At 45.6% G+C, this 22,927-nt stretch overlaps 1 protein-coding gene across 2 annotated transcripts in view; it reads left to right on the top strand.

The window, feature by feature from the left end:
* Window positions 1-11,640: 11,640 nt before the first annotated feature.
* Window positions 11,641-22,927, top strand: part of adcy1a (adenylate cyclase 1a) — a gene marked incomplete at both ends in the record, with an annotated part of 53,371 nt that continues 42,084 nt past the window's right edge. For both annotated transcript variants that reach the window (XM_084065862.1, XM_084065861.1), the window contains 3 exons: window positions 11,641-12,255; window positions 14,635-14,784; window positions 20,795-20,913. In XM_084065862.1, coding sequence (XP_083921988.1) covers window positions 11,641-12,255; window positions 14,635-14,784; window positions 20,795-20,913 — 884 coding nt within the window. The remainder of the gene's footprint in view (window positions 12,256-14,634; window positions 14,785-20,794; window positions 20,914-22,927) is intronic.

The raw sequence follows: 22,927 nt of genomic DNA, 5'->3' as shown, positions 1-22,927 counted from the left end.
CGAAATTATCTGAAATTACTACATGACCATAATGCAGCCTAACATGCGTTGCACGGGGCGGTCCTGCCATTACGTTAGTTGCTGTGGAGCTACATAGTTCTCCAGAAGACACACACAAACATACACCATCTACAATGGACGAACTGAGCAGCAATATTGACATTCACCACACGAACGTGCATTGTTGACAAAGTGATTGCACAGCCGCTGCAGGCATGACAACCACGTTAGCGTTAGCGACATGGCAGCTATCACAGCGCCCTGTCCGTCGTGCTGCAACTGCCTGTGATGGCTACAGCAGTAACAGCAAGCTGTCTGCAATGCCATTGTCTGGAGACTGCTCTTAGCGTGACACGACCAATGAGAGTGAGCGCTGTAGTTGTTGCTAAGATACGGTGGCGTCTCTGCCCCATAGCTTGTAGATCTCTCACACATGATTGGCGTAGGCTGCGTTGCCAGGTCTGACTTTGTGTGTAAGCAATGGTCGGCTTATTTTTGCGCGCCTTTGGGCTCGTTTGCATTGTGCGCACGGCAGCGCTTGTTTAGCGTACGTCAGCGCGACGTGGCAACGGACGTGGCAACGTGAAAGGTGATTGGCTGGTGAAAAGAAACACCCGGACGTGAATTTTGTGTTGGCGAAGTGATTTGCATAAGTATTGGAGCATAATGCGTTTGATATTAATTGTACATCCTGCAAGTACAGTGATGGGATGCGAAGCAGCTGGTGTCACAGGCAGAATATTGAGGAATTTTGGGGGAAAATGTGGAGTTAGTTGGGCCATGTGTCTGCTTGGCAATTGAGCACATACACTCGTGTACACTCCATGACTGTGGCCGTCAATTATGGTAGCAAGATAACAGATTGTCCCTCCATCTTTGGGTCTAATGCAGAACTAAAGAATTCTCCTGAGTTTACAACGTGTCACATTGCGACGAATTGTGAGCTTGTAGATATCCTATTTTCACTATTTTTGAAACATTTTAAAAGTTAAAGTGGTTAAGTGTGTGGGTTTAATAAATATATAACCAATCAAAAGTGTTATGCTTAAGAGCTTATGACAAAAAAATAAAGAATCCATTGAAACACATGCAGTTTCTTTTTTCCTTTTCCGGAAAAGTTATGTTTTAGGGTCAGGACATACAAGGTTTGTGCCCGACAGCGACAAAAACCATTAACCATTCACTTGGGAGAAATCCTGGTCTCTGTCGCACCAGCATGGCCCTAATGTTACTTTGTGGTCCACAGTGGCCCAGGGAGCACATCTTTATCCGCTCCTAAAAGCAGCAGCACGGAAGAAAATCATTAGGGCTTGGACCACCTCGTTCCACCGGGGGATAGAATTGTTGCCATTTTCCCAAAGTATAGCCGAGCACCATTTGGCAGGTGTTGCTGGGAGACATTGGTGGCAGGATAACAGACCTCACCCCCACCTCTGCTTCAAACGATGCCTCTTCAAACAATGCCCTTTTTTGAACCACTTTCAACCCTAGGTCCCTATTTTTGGCATTATAGGCAAAGTCTTTCAAAGAATCTTTCACAGATTTCCAATTTGTTTATTTATTTTTAAGGGAACAGCTGGTGGTCTTCCTCTCCTTGATCTTTCATCAGTCTTGCATACATACTGTATTTCAGTTGAAGAAGCTGCCTTGCCGCTGGGATTCTATTCGTTGAGGATCGTATTCATCTTTTAATCGTGTTCATGTATAATTCTCTCACATTGCACTCCAAAGAATGACAATCTTGCCACCATGTTTTTTATTTTATTTTTGTTTTTGCCTTTTGCTTTAAAAAAAAATGCAACTGGCGGCTTATGAAAGGATTCTGAAAATGCACGTGTGTGTGTGTGTGTGTGTGTGTGTGTGCGGGTGCGTGCAGGCAGGCACAGTACATGCACATAATGTCTACAGTACCCTACTTATACACGTTCTAACCACATCTCCAGCATCCCTATTCTGGGTATGTCATAATATAGGCTAATCATATTCGGCAGCAATCTGTGAACATTTTCTGAAAATAACAGATCTACAAGGTTGTGAGCTTATACATTGGCTATTCTTAAGATAATTAGCGTAGAGGGGAAAAAAGGAGCAGATCTAGTATTGAACCCTGGGCGACCCCGGTTAACTAAGAATATAGGGATTAAGTGATTAAAACGAACTAACTAAGGGGAAAACTAATGATCCTTCCAGCAGACTAAATTCTAAGAGACGACGCCTGAGAGCCAAGTCAAAGAATCCTTGTCACAGTCCTAAAGCCGAAAGCAGAACACGAGCGCATGGAGAACGCAGACAAATGGTCTCCCTCAAGGCTCAGTTCTTGCTCCAACCCTGTTCAACCTCTACACAAACAACCTACCCACCACCAAATCCCACAAATTCATCTATGCAGATGACATCTGTTTGGCATTCCAAGCACCAGACTTTGACCCACTGGAACAGGTGCTCAATGAAGACCTTGCTAAACTGGACCAGTTCTGCAAAACCTGGCGCCTAAAGCAAGCCCAGCAAAAACTGTCTCCAGTGTATTCCATCTCCACAATGCAAAAGCTGCCAGAGAACTAAACATCCACCTGAGCGGACAAGTTGAAGCATGCCTCTTGTCAGGGACCGAGTTGGTCGGAAGGAGAGACACAGGGAAACGTGGTTGTTGATTTAAAATAATGTTCCTTTTTTTGTATTTATTTTTCTTTTTGTGTTTCGTTTCAAAATAATCAAACAATAAATGTGCTCAAACACAAAGGAAATTAAACTAAATAACTAAACAGAAAATGGACTAAACAACACAACTGAACTGAAAACTGAACTAACTAGAATGACACATGAGGTGGAGATATATAGGGACGGGTCAGACCACTGTTAATACAAAAGGGGGAAAAGACAAAGACTACCATTGACACACACTCTTAAGAACCCCTGCCCCACCCCATAGTGCAGAGGGACTGTGGTGCAGTCCAATTGTCCAGATTAGCTGCAGATCTGGAGCAGCTGATCCCCATTCCTTTGGCCAGCCCATAATGTCCATTTATGTCAGCAGCCTCCCACAGAACTGGTATCTCAAAGAATTGAACTCATAGAAAACAACTAAACAATAAATTATGTAATTTCAACTGGTTAATAATGAACAACTGAAAATAAACACACTAAATATATAAAGCAAAAGGAAGATTACCATACATTATAGTCTCTATGTGTGGCTGCGGAGTCAGCCATCACACCTCTAATCCAACCTACCTTGGAGTGACCCTTGACAGGACCCTATCCTTCAAGGAACATCTAAAAGGGACGGCAGCTAAGGTGAAGTCAAGAAACAACCTGCTCTGCAAGCTCGCTGGTGCAAAATGGGGGGCGGCAGCCTCCGCACTGCGCACCTCAGCACTGGCCCTTGCATATTCTGCAGCAGAATATTGTGCCCCCGTCTGGTCCAGGTCATCTCATACACACCACGTGGACACCCAGCTCAACACAACCATGAGAACCATAACTGGGACTATTCGCTCAACACCACTCCCCTGGCTCCCTGTCTTATCAAACATAGCCCCTCCACATATCCGGCGAGCAGCATTTACTCAAAGGATGCTTCAAAAGTCCAAAGACTCACCCCATCTACCAATCCATGCAGAGATCTACAACCCACCCACTGCTCGACTTCCATCCAGACGGGCCAATTTGGAAGAACACCCCACCAGCTGACTTCACCATCCAATCAGCTTGGGAAAATGAATGGGAGTCCAAGGAGGTCCCAAACAAACATCTGGTGTCAGACCCCAACCAACAGGTCCCTGGCGCCAACCTCCCAAGGAGACAATGGTCGACACTCAATCGATTCAGGACTGGACATGGCCCCTGCTTGGCCAGCTTTTCACAAATGGGGCAGTAGCCAAAGCCCACTGTGAGCTTGTGGAGAGGAGCAAACTATGGAGCACATCATAGAAGTTTGTCCTCTCCAAAGACTGAAAGGAGGATTAGTCATCCTCCATATAGCAGACCAGGAGGCAACTGCTTGGCTTAAGGACTTCGCTAAATAAATAAAATAAGTGATTAAACCAGTGGTTCTCAAAGTGGGGTTAAGGGACCCCCAGGGGTCCTTGAGAGGGTTCCAGTGGTTCCCCAGCTAAATTGTTGATAGCTAGGATCCAAATTGACCCTAATGCGTCTGTATCTCTCAAAGTGTACAAATGGAACTAAATGGGCCCTTATCATGCATTTGGGTCAATTTGCACACTTTCAGGGTTAAATTAACACTGATCATTTTACAGTGTAGATTGAGAGATAAAGAAATTGTATCAAATGGTGGTGCATGTCCTAATGAATATCAAAATGGGGGTCCTTGAAATTAAAAAGCTAGAGAATCACTGCTATAGAGCCACGCCGTACAAAACCTTCTCTTATGCCTGGCATATCTTGGCTATCAATTTGGGGGTCCTTGAACCAGTGGTTCTCAACCTTTTCAGGCCACGACCCCCCAAAATAATCATATTTGAACTGGGAATTTTTGCCTCATATTATTTCACAATTTGGCCAATGTTTGTGTAAAGGACTGGCCCAATAAGCAGCTGGAAACAGCACAGAGTCGGATGTAAATTGCAACCAAAGTGCTTTTATTCATCCAAAGTGTACAGGTTAAGGGCATCAGCAGCGGAAGGTGGCATGGTGGTCGGCAGCTCCACCATGTCCTTGTCCTACAACTAAACTGAGTATGTTTGTTTCTGGCAGCCTTTTATACTCAGCTGAGCCAATCAGTGTGAGTCAATCAGTGTGGGTTCAACCATGTTGCAGGTTACTCCAAACATGCAACAAATCTAAACCACACATTCCATTAAAACATCTGAATCAATAACCCTGGCAAAAACATATAACTTAAGTACCCTATGGCAAAACAAACATTATCACATTATTAGCAGCTTCCAATATACAACACAAAACCCCCCTCTCTCTTCTACTGTGGTCCAGTCCACCCATATATGGTGCTCGGGCACCCTGGGGACTCTTTTGCCCGAACACCCTGGAACAGACAGACATAAGCAGTATTAAAATCACAATCCAACATCCCATATATATTGCCAAATTATATTGCACTAAAACATATTGCACATTCCCCTTCTGATCCAATATCCTTGTGCAAATATACTGTGCAAAAGAGTAAAGTGCAAATTAGTGTCAATTAACAGTAACAGAGGACCTCTTCGTTACAGTTTGACCCGATTTTATAGTAGTTTGTTGATTACTCTTGATGCACCCCTGGGGGTCCCGAACCCCCAGGTTGAGAATCAGTGGGTTAAACGAGAGTTGGATTGGAAATGTTTCCCTGCTCCCACTCTCATGTGAGATGAGAGAGGAGCTGACATACAGAATTAAAAATATCTCTCTCCCGCTCAACAACACTCCCACACACACTGCAGCCCCAGAGACCCCACACATGCACAATCACTTTCAACCTGCTGCTGCTATGCTGAACTCGCTCTTTTTCTCTCTCTCATGCTCAACTTGATGCTCCGTCGTACAGCGACGCTGTGTGCCGGAAATAGCCGATCTACAAGCTCACAATGGGTCGCGGACGCGACGCATTGTGAGCTCGTAGATCAGCTATTTCTGGCGCCCAACAACACCATCGCATGACAAGGTATAAATCAGGCTTCACACTTTTTCTGTTTTTTTCCTCCTCCCCCTCTCACTGTATATATACTGTATGGAGATGTGCATTCAGTCTTGTTGGCTGCTTTACAACTGAAAAAAAGACATCAAAGCACCAATACAGAACCGTCTGCTGAGTACCATTTCACATCAAAGAGAAGCTTTAAGGGATTTCATGGGGATTTGGCCAACCAAATATTCCAGTGACCCCCACAGTTTAACCGCCATTCATCATGCAATACACAAAAGCACATTGTATAAGCATGTTAACATACAGTATACATATCCACAGAACTTCCTCAACTGGTGTGAACAACTGCTGTATGGGGAAAAGGCTTCGAGCCGTCTGCGAGTCTGTGTTCAGACATTAACATTTATCAATGGAAGTGCATTTCCGTCTGTGCTATTCCCATGTCTTTCACAGGGCCGACGGATGGAGCTAATTGTGTTTGTATGAGCGGCGGGCAGGATTCGCTCATGAATGCAAACAACAGTGCGGCAGCTGTCTCAGCACCAGTGGAGTTCTCCCCTATTCATGGATGTGCAGAAAAGAACCTGTCCCCATTCTCCGTGTGCGTGTCTGCCAACTGGCACTAATCTCACACACAGTCAAATCCTGAGTGTTCATTTAACTCTGGGCGAGTACAAAATGTATGTTTGGACCCTTGCTGGTCCAGATTTGGTTACAATTGTACACGCTCTGATACACAAAATGGATAAATCAACATAATTTTACTCTGCACTCTATAGTCTCTCAGGACAGGAAATCAACCGGCTTTGATGGCGGAAGCGCGGTGGCGGGTTTTTGCGATGCAGAGGGGAGGGACGGAAAAGCGGGGTGTTTCTGCATGTTCAGGTCACCGCTGGGGCTTTCATCTGGCGCTGTGCTTTCCTTCATGTCAGAGCCTCAATTTGGAGAAATGTCAGTGAGCACAGCGAGCTGGTATAGGGCAGGGCATTGTGTCACTACACCACAGACAGCTACAAACAAACTGGCCCTCCTCTCGGTGTCTCAAAGCACCTGAAAGAGTGCTTTGAGGGAGAGAGAGATGGAGGAAGACAGGGAGGGAGAGAGAGAGAGAGAGAGAGAGAGAGAGAGAGAGAAAGAGAGGTAGAGAGAGAGAGAAGGAGATGGAGAAAGACAGGGAGGAAGAGAGAGAGAGAAAGAGAGGTAGAGAGAGGGAGAAAGAGAGAGATGGGGGGGAGAGAGAGAGAGACACACACAGAGAGAGAGACAGAGAGAGAGAGTGGGGGGGAGAGGGTACCGGATTGGGGATCACCTCAGTCACAATCAGTCACAACCGCTATCCTCCCTGCCTCTGTTGCCATGGCAACGGGGGCTGTCAGGCATCCTGGAGAGAGGGACGGTCCAAAAAAACCTGCGGCTGTCACTTACTTCAGGGCCGGAGGAATCAGGGGTGGTCTCCTCGCCGCCTTGGAGCCTCATCAAATCATCGTCTAGCCGGGCGCTAACCACCCCGCCACCTGCTGTCTGGTCCGGGACCCACCAGGGAAACAAATGGAACCTCACGGGTCTGTAACTCTGACAGTTTATAAATGGAATCATTTTTCTTTTTAATCTTTGGGAGCCCACTCTACACTGTAACATTTACGGTGTTAACTAACTCTGAGGGTGTGCAAATAGAACCAAATGGACCCCTCACTCTCATTGTTACAGACCCGTAAGGTTCCATTTGGACACCCTGGTGGTGGTCCCATTGCAGACCCGACGTTGAGAACCAGTACTTTTTAAGCCTCCTTTGACCGGGGTCCGAGACAGAGACCCGAGCCACACCAGCCATGGACTGTTAGGGCTGTTACTACTGTACCATCTGGCAAGCACTGCCGCAGCCTCAAGGCCCCAAAGCCTGGAGCAGCAGGCTCCAGGAAAGCTTTTTCCACCAGGCAACCAGGCTTATGAACAAATAACTGAACCACCTGTCACACACACCACACACACACACGCACGCACGCACGCACGCACGCACGCACGCACGCACGCACGCACGCACGCACGCGGACGCACGCACACGCACAAATGCAGATGTGCACTACACATTATTCATATTATTTAAACACATCCCAAACACAAACAGGCACCAGACACTTCATGTGCACACACACACACACACACACACACACACACACACACACACACACACACACACACACACACACACACACACACACACACACACACACACATATATAGACACATACAGTAATTGTTATAGATGCTGTAGATAAATTGTTTACATAAAAGGTCTTCTATCTCAGAAGGATAATTGGTCTATAGGCTTGTGAGAACACTGTGAATAATAATAGTGTGCATTGACTGAATTGCAATGGATTGTCATGTAGTGTCTTTGTTGTTACGAGGCCCCAAAGGGCTTCGCATTGAGTTGTTCATTGACCAGCTAGCCCCTGACCTCCTTAGACGTGCAAGACATCTCTGCAACAAAAGCAATGTCAGCACCACCACATGCCCATATCTACCCTAAGATACCGATATTATATTTTCCCAAGAGAATAGCCTTTCTTCCAAAATAGTTCTGTTTCTGGTAGTTCAATTATCTATGACTAGACAATAGACACCAAGGTGGGCTATGATACATAGGGGAGGGGCATTATTAATCCAATGATACGCACAATTACACACACACACACACACACACACACACACACACACACACACACACACACACACACACACACACACACACACACACACACACACACACACACACACACACACACACACACACAGACACACACACACACACACACACACACACACACACACACACACACACAGAGGAAATGATATACAAAACAAACAGGTGAATCCACACATACAATCTGCTCCACTATAAAATTCTCATTCCCAACCTATCAATAATCATTCTTATGAAATCCAAGATTCTTTGTTATTGAAAATTGCCAGAAAATCAATAGTATATCAATAGAAATATTTTTCTATAGTATACTAACTAGAAAGGGACACTACATGGAGCGCCCCTGTTCAAACATGGGTGGCCAAGTGTGTCCTTCTACATACTTGCCACCCATGTTTGGACCGATAAGTTTAAACAGGGTGTGGATGAGTAATGGACAAGTATACATAAGCTCAAACAGAGTTCCATACTTCATGGTTGGGGCACAAGAGTTATGAAGGGAAAAAGAAAGGTACAGCAAAAGGTTCAGCAGGTTCAGTGAAACAATAAGGTCAAACACAGTTCAATAAGTACATAATTATGGTAATTAAATTCACAATGGCATAAAGGTTATACAAAGGTTTTTCCATTAAATCCTTGAAGAGGAAGTGGGTGGGGGGTAATGCACGCACAAAAGAATATTAAACACAATACGTCCCATGCACAGATTGCAAAAATCTGCAGCAGTCTGCGATATTAGCTTCGCACTAACAGACAGACAGAGAGACACACAGACAGACAGAGGCGAAAACAAAATCACTGCCTCCTGGCCGTCCGGCCTGGCGGAGATTAAAAAATAAACGAAATAAATATGTCCCCATTAGTTGTTGTATTTGCTAAGTACATTTGCACGTATCTGGAAATTGTCCTCTGCATTTATGCATTCTAACTATTAGGAGCAGTGGGCACAATTTATACAGCGCCCAGGGATCAATGTGTTGCCCAAGGACACTTCAACATTAAGCCTGGAAGGATCGAACCAGGAACCTTCCGATTCCCAGACTACCGCTCTACCTCCTGAGCCACATGTCACCCTGGTATGTGTAAGAATTGCACAATATGAGGTGCCTTTGATGCTCATACATATTGTACATATTGTATTTGATGTATACTGTATGCGATTTTAAATATTAAGTGTCAGGTGCCTGTGTGTGGCACGTGTTACTATAAATGTGTTTAAATATAAATAATATTGTGTGCATGTATGTGTGTGCAGGTCCTGCCTTAATAAATGTGCATACGTATGTGTACGCATGTAGTTGCCTGCTTGTGTGTGATAGATAGTTGCCTGGCTGTAGAAAGCTGTCCCAGACCCTGCTGATCCACGCCTTGAGGCTGTGGTTCTGCTTGCCAAATGGTAGCAGATGACGCCATCTGCAGTGGTTTCAGTGGCTTCAGTGGCTTTGACAATGTGTTGTACGTTGTATATAAAGAAGGGAAGACGCGGAGATGCACCGTACATGAATGTGTCAGCTTGGAATGTCTAAGCACTCTCTTCTTTCGATTGCCTATACACATTCTGTATGTTTTTTTTGTTTCATACAATAGGTGTTGGTTCCATTGATCCAAGCTTGCGACACAATTGATCCATTGATCATTCAAATAAACGTGCTCTCAGAATGCTCGCGGCCCACCCATCTGACCACTGATCATGGCAGCCATGTTATGACTTTCGAACAAGTTATGACTTGGGTGGATTTGTTATTATTGGACCTTCCACCACCAGTGCTGCCGCTCTATTTTTAGTGGGGAACTGCAGTTCTGACTGCAAACCCAGGGAAGGGCAAACCACCCGGGCTGCTCTTCTTTCCTCCCACAGCTATCTCTCATGGTCTTTGGTCTGAAGCAAATTAAAGGCATGTGCGTGTGTGTGCACACGCGCGCGCGCGCGTGTGTGTGTGTGTGTGTGTGTGTTTTGAAGTGAGTAGACTGGGTTTCATTCTGTAGCCTATTATCTGGAAAATGGATAATTGGCAAACAAGTAGGCAAAAGGCCAACGAATAGTGTGTGTGCGTGTGTGTGTGTGTGTGTGTGTGTGTGTGTGTGTGTGTGTGTGTGCGCGCGCGCGTGTGCGCGCGTGTGTGCGCGCGTGCGTGCGTGTGTGCATGTGATATATAATGAATAATAATAAAATAACTCTGTATATTCAGCTGTAAAGCACCTATTAAATCTAGCTACTGAGTTCTGAGTTCAGATAAATGAGTCATCCATATACAACTCTGAAATACTCTGAAATGAGACCTGAGAAAGATTAAGAATGCAGAAATATGAGCCTGTGTTTTTATAGTCTTACATTTTATGTACTCTGACAATTTGCAGGTGTGTGCGTGCGTGCATGCGTGTGCGTGCTTGCGCGAGTGTGTGCGTGCGTGCATGACGGTTGGGTGAGATGCCTGGAGTCGGAGTGCTTTGATCATCCCTATGGCAGCATGATCCTATTGAGTTATGGTGGAGGAGCGCAGGATTCCATATACCGACAAGACCCTGTCTGGGCTCAGGGGCCACGCAAAGATAACACTGTAGGTGGTCCACTTATACTGTGAGGCAAGAAAGAGGTTGGAGAGAAAGGTACAGTAGACGCAGAGGTATCAGAATAGAAGTCAGTAAGAAAGGGAGCAAGACGTGTGTGTGTGCGTGTACACACACACACACACACACACACACACACACACACACACACACACACACACACACACACACACACACACACACACACACACTTTGTCTTAAATCACACACACACACACACACACACACACACACACACACACACACACACACACACACACACACACACACACACACACACACACACACACACACACACACACACAGACTGTGTGCAAGCAGTGTGTGTGTGTGTGTGTGTGTGTGTGTGTGTGTGTGTGTGTGTGTGTGTGTGTGTGTGTGTGTGTGTGTGTGTGTGTGTGTGTGTGTGTGTGTGCACACGCGCGTGCATGTGCGAGAGAGAGAGAGAGAGAGAGAGAGAGAGAGAGAGAGAGAGAGAGAGAGAGAGGGGCGGAGGAGGGAGGAGAGCAGAGCGCACATTGGTCGGACTACTTTCCTGACGACACAACAGTCATCAACCTGTGGACAGCGCGCGTATCGAGGACATTCAAGTCGCCAAGCAGCGCTGCAGTCGCCTCTGCCTCTCCGTCCGTCTTCCCCCCGGACTGAACATCTTCTTTACGGCGCATGAACTGGGAGTAGGGGGGAGGGGGGTGGGTCCCGGTTCCATTCCTGAAGGGAGAGGCGCCGGAAAGTTTGGTGTTGTTGTGCGTCGAGACATGGCTTTATGAATGGCCGGAGCATGGAGGAATTACCATTCGAGAGAGTCAAGACCCGGCGGAAGAAGGGTCACTGTCCGACCGGGACGCGCCTGGGCGCCATCGCCTGCGAGGACGAGTTCAACAGCCGGGAGCTGGAGGCTCTGTTCCAGACCTACAACCTGAACCTGGAGCAGACGGCCACGCTCAAAGCCCTCGCGGTGCTGATCGTCGCCGCGTCGTCGCTGGCCCTGATGGAGCTGCTCTCCGGTCCCGGGCTCACCGTGTCCAAGGGCTCGCACCCGGTGCACTGCGTGGTGTTCCTCTCGCTGTTCATTGTCACCAACGTCAAGTACCTGCAGGTGACGCAGCTGCAGCAGATCGCCAAGCTCGCCTTGCTGTTCAGCTTCACCTTTGCGCTCCTCTGCTGTCCGTTCCCTCTGGCGCTCGGCGCCATGGAGTTGGACAGTGTCGCTGCTCCAGAACAAGGAGTATGGCAGCTCATGCTGGTCACCCTGGTGGCTTACGTGCTTCTCCCGGTGCGGACGCTGCTGGCCGTCCTGTTCGGAGTCATTGTCGCTGTGTCCCACTTCATCGTTACAGCCGCGTCGGTCACGGGCAGAAGGCAAAGGCTCTGGAGACCGGTAAGCTTTGTGTCTCTCCATCCATGTCCGTCCCGCATAATAGGCCAAACTCTCACTCAGTTTCACATGCCCGTGTTTCTACCTTGGATATAATTAAACATACTCAGTAGACAATTTTATAAACCTTCAGCCAGTACAGTGGTCGGACTACAGACTTTTACGCAATAGTTAACGGTGGCAATTCAATTGTCCCTGTGAAATGAAACGGGGAGCTTTCCACGCACCGGTGCTGAAACCGAGAGCGGTGCATTTCTCGCGGAGCTGTCCACCAAAGTCACCCACAACTTAGCTTCGCTGATACAGTGATTCGAAGCCTAGTAATTGCGTGTCAAATTCGAACACTATCCACAGGTCAATGAGGTGGCAGATTTAAGTTATTTTCTCGGCGGAGAGACATTTGAGACATAGACTATCGGCATACTAACCATTATGGCTAACCATCTCAGTGGCCTAGTGGGCTACTGAGATGGGAGACTGGGAGGTTGGGGTTCGATCCTGGACCCAGTGCCTCCCAGGTTGGCACTCTGTATTAAGGGTTGGATTAGGGTAAGTCCCTGCAACATACTAGCTTCATGTCCAGGGAGTGAAGCTGCCTCATGCTACAGAAACAGGAGATAGGCAAAGCTTACTTACTTACTTATTAAGTGGCTAAGACACTAGGCACCTATGTTGGCAGTGGCACCCCTGGCATATTTATTTTAACTTTAATTAAGAGCGGTTTATAACTGGTTAATTAACAGCTGATGTCATTAATGGACAATTATATAATGACCCTTATGTTGAGTTGCTGTTACAATTAAACGGCTCACCTGCACTGTAAGACGAGTAAAACACAGTCTAGGCTACTTCCAATATAGAGTAGTCTTGTGTTTTGCTCATAAAGCTTTCTGTTTTGATCTAGTCACAGCTGCATTCAAGGACAAGGAGCAATAACGAAATTGATTGCTCAGAAGACTATATGAAATCCATCTGTTGCCCTTACGACCAACGACCTTTTACCTCTGACCTGTGTGGAGTGAGAATGCCCAGCTCAGGCTTTACATTAGGTGTCTGACATCATCAATATTCCCTGATTGATCATCAGTAATGCACGTTGTCAGGCTCCTGTGTCTCTCACCCACAGTGATGGAAGAAGTACTCACATTTTGTTCTTAAAAGTACCAGTATACCCTATTATAGAAATTGTCTGTCACAAGTACAAGTCCGGTATTCAAAATTGAGAAAAGTACAAAAGTATGCAGAATGTCCCATTTCACAAGTAAAAAAAAACGTTTGAAAATAGCAGATAGCTCACAATGCGTCACATCCCTGTGAGCTTGTTGATTGGCTATTTTCAAATGGCCGAAATGTATATAGGGCTGAGTGTTTAGTGTATGTTTTGTAATAATAATCAAAATCTACAAAGTAGCTAGTAACTAATGTTTTCAAATAATTGTAGTGGAGTAAAAGTACAATATTTGCCTCTGAGATGTAGTGGAGTAGAAGTAAACCACTGCTCACCCACGTCTATTGATACAGCAGAGCTCCTGTTCTTTAGAAGACACATGGGGTTCATGTTGTAGCCCAATCCATGCGCCGACCTTGATGTCTGACTTTCAGAGGATTAATCAGAGATTGAAAGGTCTAACCAAGCCAGCCAACCCCTCCTCACATTTATCTGCACTAAGACATACCTTTGGCCATAACCTGTTCTCTTCTGTTTATACATGCACCATTTTGCATCTGAAACCATGGGAACCTTTATACCTGGTGTAACTTTTGACATGACAGTAAAGTTGAAGTAACACATTGATATCAAAACTGTCATATTCATTCGACCTTTGCTTAACCTCTTATACCCTGTTATTTTTCATTGGCAGGTGTCCCCCAGGGGTCTAATTGGCCTCCTTCTTTCTTCCATCTACACCAAATCTACACCAAAAAAAAAAGCCAATGTACAAGCTCACAACATGATGTTTTGTGAGCTTGTAGATCAGCTATTTTCGACGAATGATCACCTATTATGACATGCGCAGAATAGGGACGCTATAGGGTTCAAGTGGTTAAACCTTGGAATTGCATTGCAGCCGAGTTACAGTACAACAAAACGAGAACAACAATTTTGTTAAAGGTCACGCAACTGAAATTTCTGATTTTGCAAACACACGTGTGTGTGTGTGTGTGTGTGTGTGTGTGTGTGTGTGTGTGTGTGTGTGTGTGTGTGTGTGTGTGTCACACACACACACACACACACACACACACACACACACACACACACACACTGATTAACATATATAGGACATACACATATAGGACATACATACTGTGCACGCAGTAACGTATGCATACACACAGACACAGATGGGATTGATTGCATGTCTCTTCTTGTTTTGCCGGCAGCTGGTGGCCAACGCCGTGCTGTTCACCAGCGTCAACCTGTCGGGGGTGTTTGTGAGGATTGTGACGGAGCGCGCACAGAGGAAGGTTTTCCTGCAAGCCCGCAACTGTATAGAAGAAAGACTGCGGCTGGAGGACGAGAATGAGAAGCAGGTGAGCCTGTACGTAGTTAGTATGTCTAGTCGTCACATCACACATGCGTCACGCAGGCTGTGCATGCCATACACCGCACGTGTGCATGAGCACACGTGTACCTGTACATGACTGAAAACACACACACACACACACACACACACACACACACACACACACACACACACACACACAAACGCACGCAACGAACATACATTTTTGTTACTATACTTGTGTGGACGTTGTCATTTTAGGACAGCGATTTTAGGAATGCCATTCTTTTTGTGCCATTTTTAAAGTCCAAAATGGACGATCTACAAGCACACAACGCATCGTGCCGCAGTGCGCCGTTGTGGGCTTGTAGATCAGGTATAAAGCCATATGTCAGGCATACGAAGAGAGAGATCCACAGACATACATCCCCACGCTATGGTTTCCCTCTCATGTTTGTAGGCTTCAGCAGATTTTCAAGAAGTCATAAGATTTGAAAGGTTTCAGGTGCCAATGCTCTGACAACCTGCCCACAGGCACTCAGTAACTATGACAGCAGCTATATAAGGAAAGAACAATTACTGCAGCACATGCACCAGAGCCACACGATCCACCCCCTCCACGTGCACACCCACATGCACTGATTTAACCAAGGAACAGTCAGGAAACTTTAACATGCAGAAACACTTCGTTATACAACAGCCAAGCGACCCCCCACGCCATGCACACACTGTTCCCACCTACATCAGTTGTTAAAAGGAGAAATAATTATCTCGCCTCTAGCATTCTCTTCCACTGCATGCGCATCTCGCCGGGGTATGCGCAAAGTTTGCCGTGCACAAAATGCACACGGGTGACAAAACGCAAACCTGCGTGCATGCACACGCACGCACGCACGCGCGCACACACACACACACACACACACACACACACACACACACACACACACACACGCACACATACATACCCTCTTAGCACCTGCGCTTTGTAGATTAGATGATGATGTGCTGTGTTTTCCCGCTGCAGTAACAGCTCCCTTCTGACAGGTAATTACACAAGCAGATTGCTTTCATGGGCTTCCTACTCCGCTAAAGGTCACAGTTTATCTGGTGGAGAGAGACGCACATAGAAGCCCCTGATTGGGATCTATCATCAGCTAGCCTCCAGACTGCAGATGGCAAACCAGTCTGCCGAGCTGCCTATACCGCCCACCAGACCTCCATGGGGGCTTTTGGATTCCAACTATCAAACGGCACTGTTCATCACTTTCCTTTACCCGTTGATGCATCAACGGTGTGCCTCATGTATGCAGAGCAAATTGTTCATTTAACTGGACACATAAGGGTCAGTGTTTACACTCTGAGTTCAATGATTTTGCTGTGAGTCCTCTGCGCAGCATCGTGGGGGAGTCACTGATTCTACTGATTGCTGAAACGTGTATGCCGGGTCAATAGCAATCTCAGAACCCATCTGCCCTCCCCGGTTTCACTTTGTGAACACTGTGTGAGGTGAACCATGCACCATGAGACGCTCCCTCTTATCCCCCTCCCCTAATACCTCTTTCACTGGATGCCAACAACAGGTGGAGGTCTTTCTTGTAAATCACACTCAAGCCTGATTTATACATGATTGCGAAGGTATTGCAGACCAAAAATATCTAATCGGAGTAAATTCAGCCTTACAGTAATGTTAAAATTCAACACTTTGGTTGCAAACAACATATCTCGAAACCTACTGGCTAAATTGCTGTGCACCTTCATGAACCCCAGAGGATGACCCTTCTGATGTTGGTGGCCCTATGGCCTTTCCTCTAGCGCCACTGTGACATGTTTCAGTAGCAGGGGACAGATGACAGCAGAATTCTTTATATCCGTAGCTCAACAGAATCATGAAGTTATTCTGCTCATGCTGTGGTATAAACCGAAACGGAATTGTATTGTAACTGTATTGCTACATAGAAACATTTTACAAGAGAGAGCAGATAATGTACTTTTAGGACAGAGGCTTACCTTGACTCGAGTGTGTGGCGATAGTTGATTTATACTGTGTGCATGCACACCAGTGTGTAGTCACACCTCGCTCAGAGTCTAATTAATTTTACTCAGGCCAGGTGTGACAGGTGCTCAAATCAGCCATGACCCACCCTACAGCACCATTAGGTTTCAATTTCTACTTGCACGTGTGGTTTGCCATGAAACTTGCCTTAGGCACATTCATGCTCCCCGCAGAGGATGAACCCAATACCATCTGAGTGATCCTAGGACCTTTTCCCGCTATAATGCCACCCCCAAGTGTCAGCTTGTCAAAATATTTGGCATTTTATTCATATAGGCCAGTGTAGAGAGAAAGGAAACCAAGGGCAGAGAGAGGTTAGGAAAGATAAAGATTGGTATATCTGCACACTGTCCATTCATGCTGCTCCCAAGGTGAATTTTTATTTGCGCAACGTTTTGACCCTCGTGGTCTTTGTCGGGTAGGCATTCGTCAGGTACGTACTGCACCTGACAAAGACCACACAGGTCGAAATGTTTTACAAATAGCTATGCACCTTGGGAGCAGCAAGAATGGTGTGTGGATATTCCAAACCCGCACCCTAACCCTAACCGTACGCGGATGCCACATAGTCGGAGAAAAGGTCTGTCGGATTAACGCATGCCTCCCGTTTGTATCTTGCACCCCTTGAAATTCACTGTTGGATGTGCATCGATTATCTGGTACTGCAGAAAGAGAGAGAGGATAAACAGAACACAAAACAAGACAAGACAAGACCCCTGATTCAAACCCGGCTCCTTGCACTTACAAGGAGCATACTGGTCTGTGCATTAACTGACTGAGCAACTAGGCACCTCCTCACAGGCTTTTCATAATCTATTCAACAGATTGCAGGATGAACCCTAAAAAGCTGCATGTCCTCTACGGGCTGCTAGCCGGGCTTTAGACTCTTAGGGCCTTATTATGGGATGGGCAGACCTGCTTGGACTATGACTACCGGCCTATAATGAGGCGCATGCTCATCCATTGCTATTTTATGCAGACTTTAGTTGGTGGATACGCAGCCAGATACCGTATATTTCTAAATAGCAGCCCTACCTACCTAATACCGGCCGGGGGTCTGACAACATTTTGCGTATTAAACGCCCCGTCCAAATAAACGCCCCGGTCCGTGCAAACGCTGGGGCTATTATTTGCAGTTTCTTCAGCCTAATTGGAACTGTGACCAAATAATGGCCCTGTGCAGGCCAGTGCAAAAATAAATAAAAGCCTGCTGCAAAAGCCTGGTTCCTTTTAAACGCCCGGGGTCCAAATCGATTTTGCGTATGAAACGCCCGGGCTACTATTTGGAAATATACGGTAGACATTTCCAAACACAAAACCCGCTTTGTATGTTATATGCTTGTCTGTTTCACGTATTGATCCTTCAGGCTGGGGGAAATATTCTCTCTTTTTTCTTATTTCTTTTTTTTGCCTTCTAACCCTCACATGGCAATGGTTAAATGTTGAGCGTCAAGAAGAATATTGCAGAGATGATCGAATAAAATCCATATTGGTTTCTCCTTCATATAAGAGTGTAAACTGACTCAGCCTAATCATAGCCTACTGACAGGTTTCTGTGCTTATGTAGTGTTTAAAAGGGAACCGACATATACTGTACATGCTTAATGCTGCACAGACAATAGGGGCTGCAAACCAGGCCACCAAGCTCGGGGGGTGGGGGCACCAAACGCTTGGCCGAAAGGAAAAGTATTGCAAGTAACGGTGTCGGAATACTGTCTGGGGGTGGCTGAATTAGTGCTAAATCTGTGCTGAAATGTGTCGCCGGCACCCGTAACCCGCTGATAAAGTGGCATTTTTAGCACCCCAGCCCCCCCCTCTCTTCCCTGCCCTTCCCACACAGATGTAATTCTGTCCCAGGTGGCACCGAATGTGGTCATAGCACCACAAAGGGTTAATCCATCTTTGTGCACATGTTGTTGCTTTTGCTTTTCATAGTCCGGTGAACTCGACGCTCATTTTATAGACGTTTCTCATAGAAATGTTGATCACATGAACAGGTGCAGTACGCCCGGACTCACTTTGTTGTTGTTTTGTGTCCATAACTTATATGGCGAATATAAATTAAAATTGAGCTCATGAACTGGGATTTACACTGATAAATGCTTCTCATAAGACCAGTGCCAGACGCATTAACAGCAATTCATCAGTTGGATGGAAACCTGACTGATAAATCCATAACCGTTACATTTTCAGATTTATAAAAACCACAGATGGACATCTCAAAAACGGCAAAAATAGCAGATCCACAAGCTCACGATGCTTGTAGATGGGCTGTTTTTGCCACTTTTGTGCACACTCATGTACAATGAAGTTGGGCATTAATTTATGAATTGGATAGGCATTGAAAGTTGAAATATGAAGCTACAAGGTTTCTGCTTGACAGAAACGATTTATAAATTCCTCCCAAAATAAATTTCAATCATCTGCTCTCACTCTGTTTGAGGTGCTGTAGATTTGTTGTTGATGACTCTGCACAAGGACATCAGTTTGATCTTGTGAGAAATTACATTTCTGAGCCTTTTCTTCCATGACACTGTGAATATCACAGTGAAAAGTAGAAATACTCTGTAACAAGTAAAAGGCATGTATTCGGCTGCCGTGTTCACAAGGCACATGGGTGGTTTTTGAGATTTTCAAGTGGACCCTGATACAGAAAAGGTTGAGAACTGCTGTTCTAGAGATTGAGGTTCCTAACAACCCCACTAGCTCCGGGTAGTAATTGAACCTGCATTTTAATGGCACGCATTGAATAAGCTACAATGTTAAGAACTATATTTGAGTATAAAGGAGCTATTAAATGTGGCTAGTGAGTTCTGAGTTCAGACAAAACGAGAGTCGTTCGTCTGCAACCCTGAAATGCTCTGAAATGAGACTTGGGAAACATTAAGAATGCAGAAATATGATCACATCATTTTATAGTTTTAAATTATTAAATGATAAATTATAGTCTTAGATTAGACATTGCCATTTTGCAGAGGTGTGGCGTGCATGTGTGCTTCCGTACGCACACACACACACGCACACACACACACACACACACACACACACACACACACACACACACACACACACACACACACACACACACACACACACACACAGGCTGTGTAAGGTCGTGTGATAGGAGGAATACACAGGAGCTTTGTATCCCTGCACCAGGGCCCCTCTGGAGTGTAAATGTAAATTCATAACCATTTGACGTCCTGCTGGAGTTTCAAACAGGCATTCTATCGGCTTATACCCAGGCAAGAGCTTGGAAGCTTACCACACAGGATATAATCTATATTTGTGTTTAATGCCAGAGAATGGAAGGTATCATAGGCCTTGCTCTAGTGTTGCGTTCCTCTTGTAGAAAAGGTTAGCACCCGAGTCATTCTCTCTGGGCATTGAAGACCAGAAGCATATTGAGCATATCGTTTTTTATTCTACAACTGGGAGTTAATTGTGAGTGTGTGTCTGTGTGTGTGTGTGTCTGTGTGTGTGTGTGTGTGTGTGTGTGTGTGTGTGTGTGTGTGTGTGTGTGTGTCTGTGTCTGTGTGTGTGTGTGTGTGTGTGTGTGTGTGTGTGTGTGTGTGTGTGTGTGTGTGTGTGTGTGTGTGTGTGTGTGTGTGTGTGTGTGTGTGTGTCTGTGTGTGTGTGTGTGTGTGTGTGTGTGTGTGTGTGTGTGTGTGTGTGTGTGTGTGTGTCTGTGTCTGTGTCTGTGTCTGTGTCTGTGTCTATGTCTATGTCTGTGTCTGTGTCTTGTATGTGATGGCGCATGTACACGTGTACATATGCCTGTGTGTCCGTACGCTGTAAAAGTGTAATTTAAGTGTTAATTTAACTCACATATGTACAAATTAATAACAAATAAATAATAACAAATTAATTTATGCAGAGGATCTCCGCGTACTCTTCTGTGCTAATAATACGAGGGGTCAAGGTAGCCTGCCAATCTGAGGTTTTGACCCCGCCTCCTCTCTCCTGACCCCTCCCCTTCTTCCAGGAGCGTCTGCTAATGAGCCTGCTGCCCAGGAACGTTGCCATGGAAATGAAGGAGGACTTCCTGAAGCCGCCTGAGAGGATCTTTCACAAGATCTACATCCAGCGTCATGACAACGTCAGGTAGGGAGTGTCATGACAACAGCGGGGGTCAGGTGTGTGTGTGTGTGTGTGTGTGTGTGTGTGTGTGTGGGTGGGTGGGTGGGTGTGTGTGTGTGAGGGGGGTACTATTTTGATCCAGGTGTCACCTGCTGTGACGTCAAGGTCAAGAATCGAAGGAGAGCTATGAAGATCAACCAATAATGCAGAGGCAATCACACCTAGGGATTAGAGAGACGAGACAGCTGTTGTCATCACGTTGGTCACCAGATAGTAGAACGGAAAGAGACGTTACTGGTGGAATGTGGAGGTCTCTTTTGCGTCATAGAAATGTGTGCGGAACCTCACGTGGTATCTGAATATGGGTCACAAGATGTAGAAGTGATCAGCGATGTTCTATAACAGTAGACAAGACCATGTCCAGCCAAATGGTTCCTTTGTTGAGAGTTATCTTTCATTAGCTTTGCCGATCACTGAGTCAATGGAAAGATAAGTATTATGGCACCCTTTTTAACCCATTAAAACCTGCGGCCGATTCTACAAATGCCCGAAAAAATTCTAACACTTTCAATATTTTCCGAAAATGTTAAAAAATTGCTCTGCACAAAGTCAAGTGCTGTGAGCTTTTTGAATAGCCAATGCTAAAATCTAAAATGACACAGCTGCTTTCCTGGTTTGAAACTAGGTACTATACAGTAAATGGCCATTGTTTATCATGGAAACGTCCAGCTCCCAGTTCATCTTCTGTGTGCCACCATTGCCTCAGTTAACTGTTACAATTTACATTTGATACTTAGCAGAGCAACGTACAGTACAAAATGCAAGTCTGAAGTAAGTGTTATGAAACTTCGCCAACCAATGATATGTGTAAGTGGTTTAGAGGACTAAGAAAAAGAAATAGACTAACGTCTGTCTAGTCGACAAGCAGGAAGTGCAGATACAAGCATATTAGGTCTGGGAGATGAGGTGGAATTGGACATTGACGCTACAGTCCTGCCAGACAGAGGGAGGTCATTCCACAGCTTGGGAGCAAACAATATAGTGATCCGTTCTAGCCACAACTGTGATTGAGCCATCAGGCTCAAGTGTTTATGCATTGTGAAGTGTTATGTCAGATTTTCACATGTAATATCAGTGATCCAACACTGAAGCGCATTCGTGACCATTGCGGTGTGTCACGATTAAGGACCCAAGTGCAGACAACCAGAGGTAGGGCAGGTTTAATACAATTAAATTGTTAATAATGCATGACGGACAAGGCTTACAGGCAGAGGTCAACGGCAGGAGGACAGCAGTCCAAGCAAATACAAACATCGAGCAGGCAGAAATCCAAAATCGTCATACAAGCAAACGGTCAAGGCACACAGGATAGGCAGGCAGAACAGGTCTCTGAGGCACAAGGAACACAAAACACAAAACAGAAGCCACTCATTTTCTTGACTGTTTTGAGATGCCTTGTTTATTTGCTTCAGTAATGACTAGATGACCTGTGAGTATGTAGAACACAATACAGAAGATGAGACTCATGCAGACACTAGGAACACAACACAGAACCTAAGATGGGACTCAGGCTTTAGGAACATGGAACACAATACAGAAACTGATATAGGACTCAGGCACTAGGAACACAGACTACTGTACAATAGAACCTACAACGGGAGTCAGGCGCTAGAAACATACTGAATGCACAGACAGTGGCTAGGGAGCTAATACATTAACTACAAGGTAACACTAGTTTACAACTCTGGCACTGAGGTGAAGAAACCGCAGGGCTTAAATACATAATACATGATATAAACAAAAATAATGAAGACAGGAAACAGCGGACAAACAAAACACCAGGGGAGAGACACAGGGAAGGCAAGATAAAAGCACAAGTACAAAAATAACATGGCGGGAGCGAGGGCAGGCTTGACAAAAGGTCCACATATCAGAGGTAAGGACAGTATAGCTTATGACCTTAATAAGGTCATGATAGGAAATTGGACAAGATGAGCATTTGGGGGGAAATTGACAGCATTGCCTGGTATAGGAATGC

Source organism: Gymnoscopelus microlampas, assembly GCF_963454915.1.
Source record: "Gymnoscopelus microlampas genome assembly, chromosome: 9".
Classification (NCBI taxonomy): Eukaryota; Metazoa; Chordata; class Actinopteri; order Myctophiformes; family Myctophidae; genus Gymnoscopelus; species Gymnoscopelus microlampas.
The sequence above is the reverse complement of the archived record's forward strand: the minus strand, read 5'-3'. Positions and strand labels throughout refer to the sequence as shown.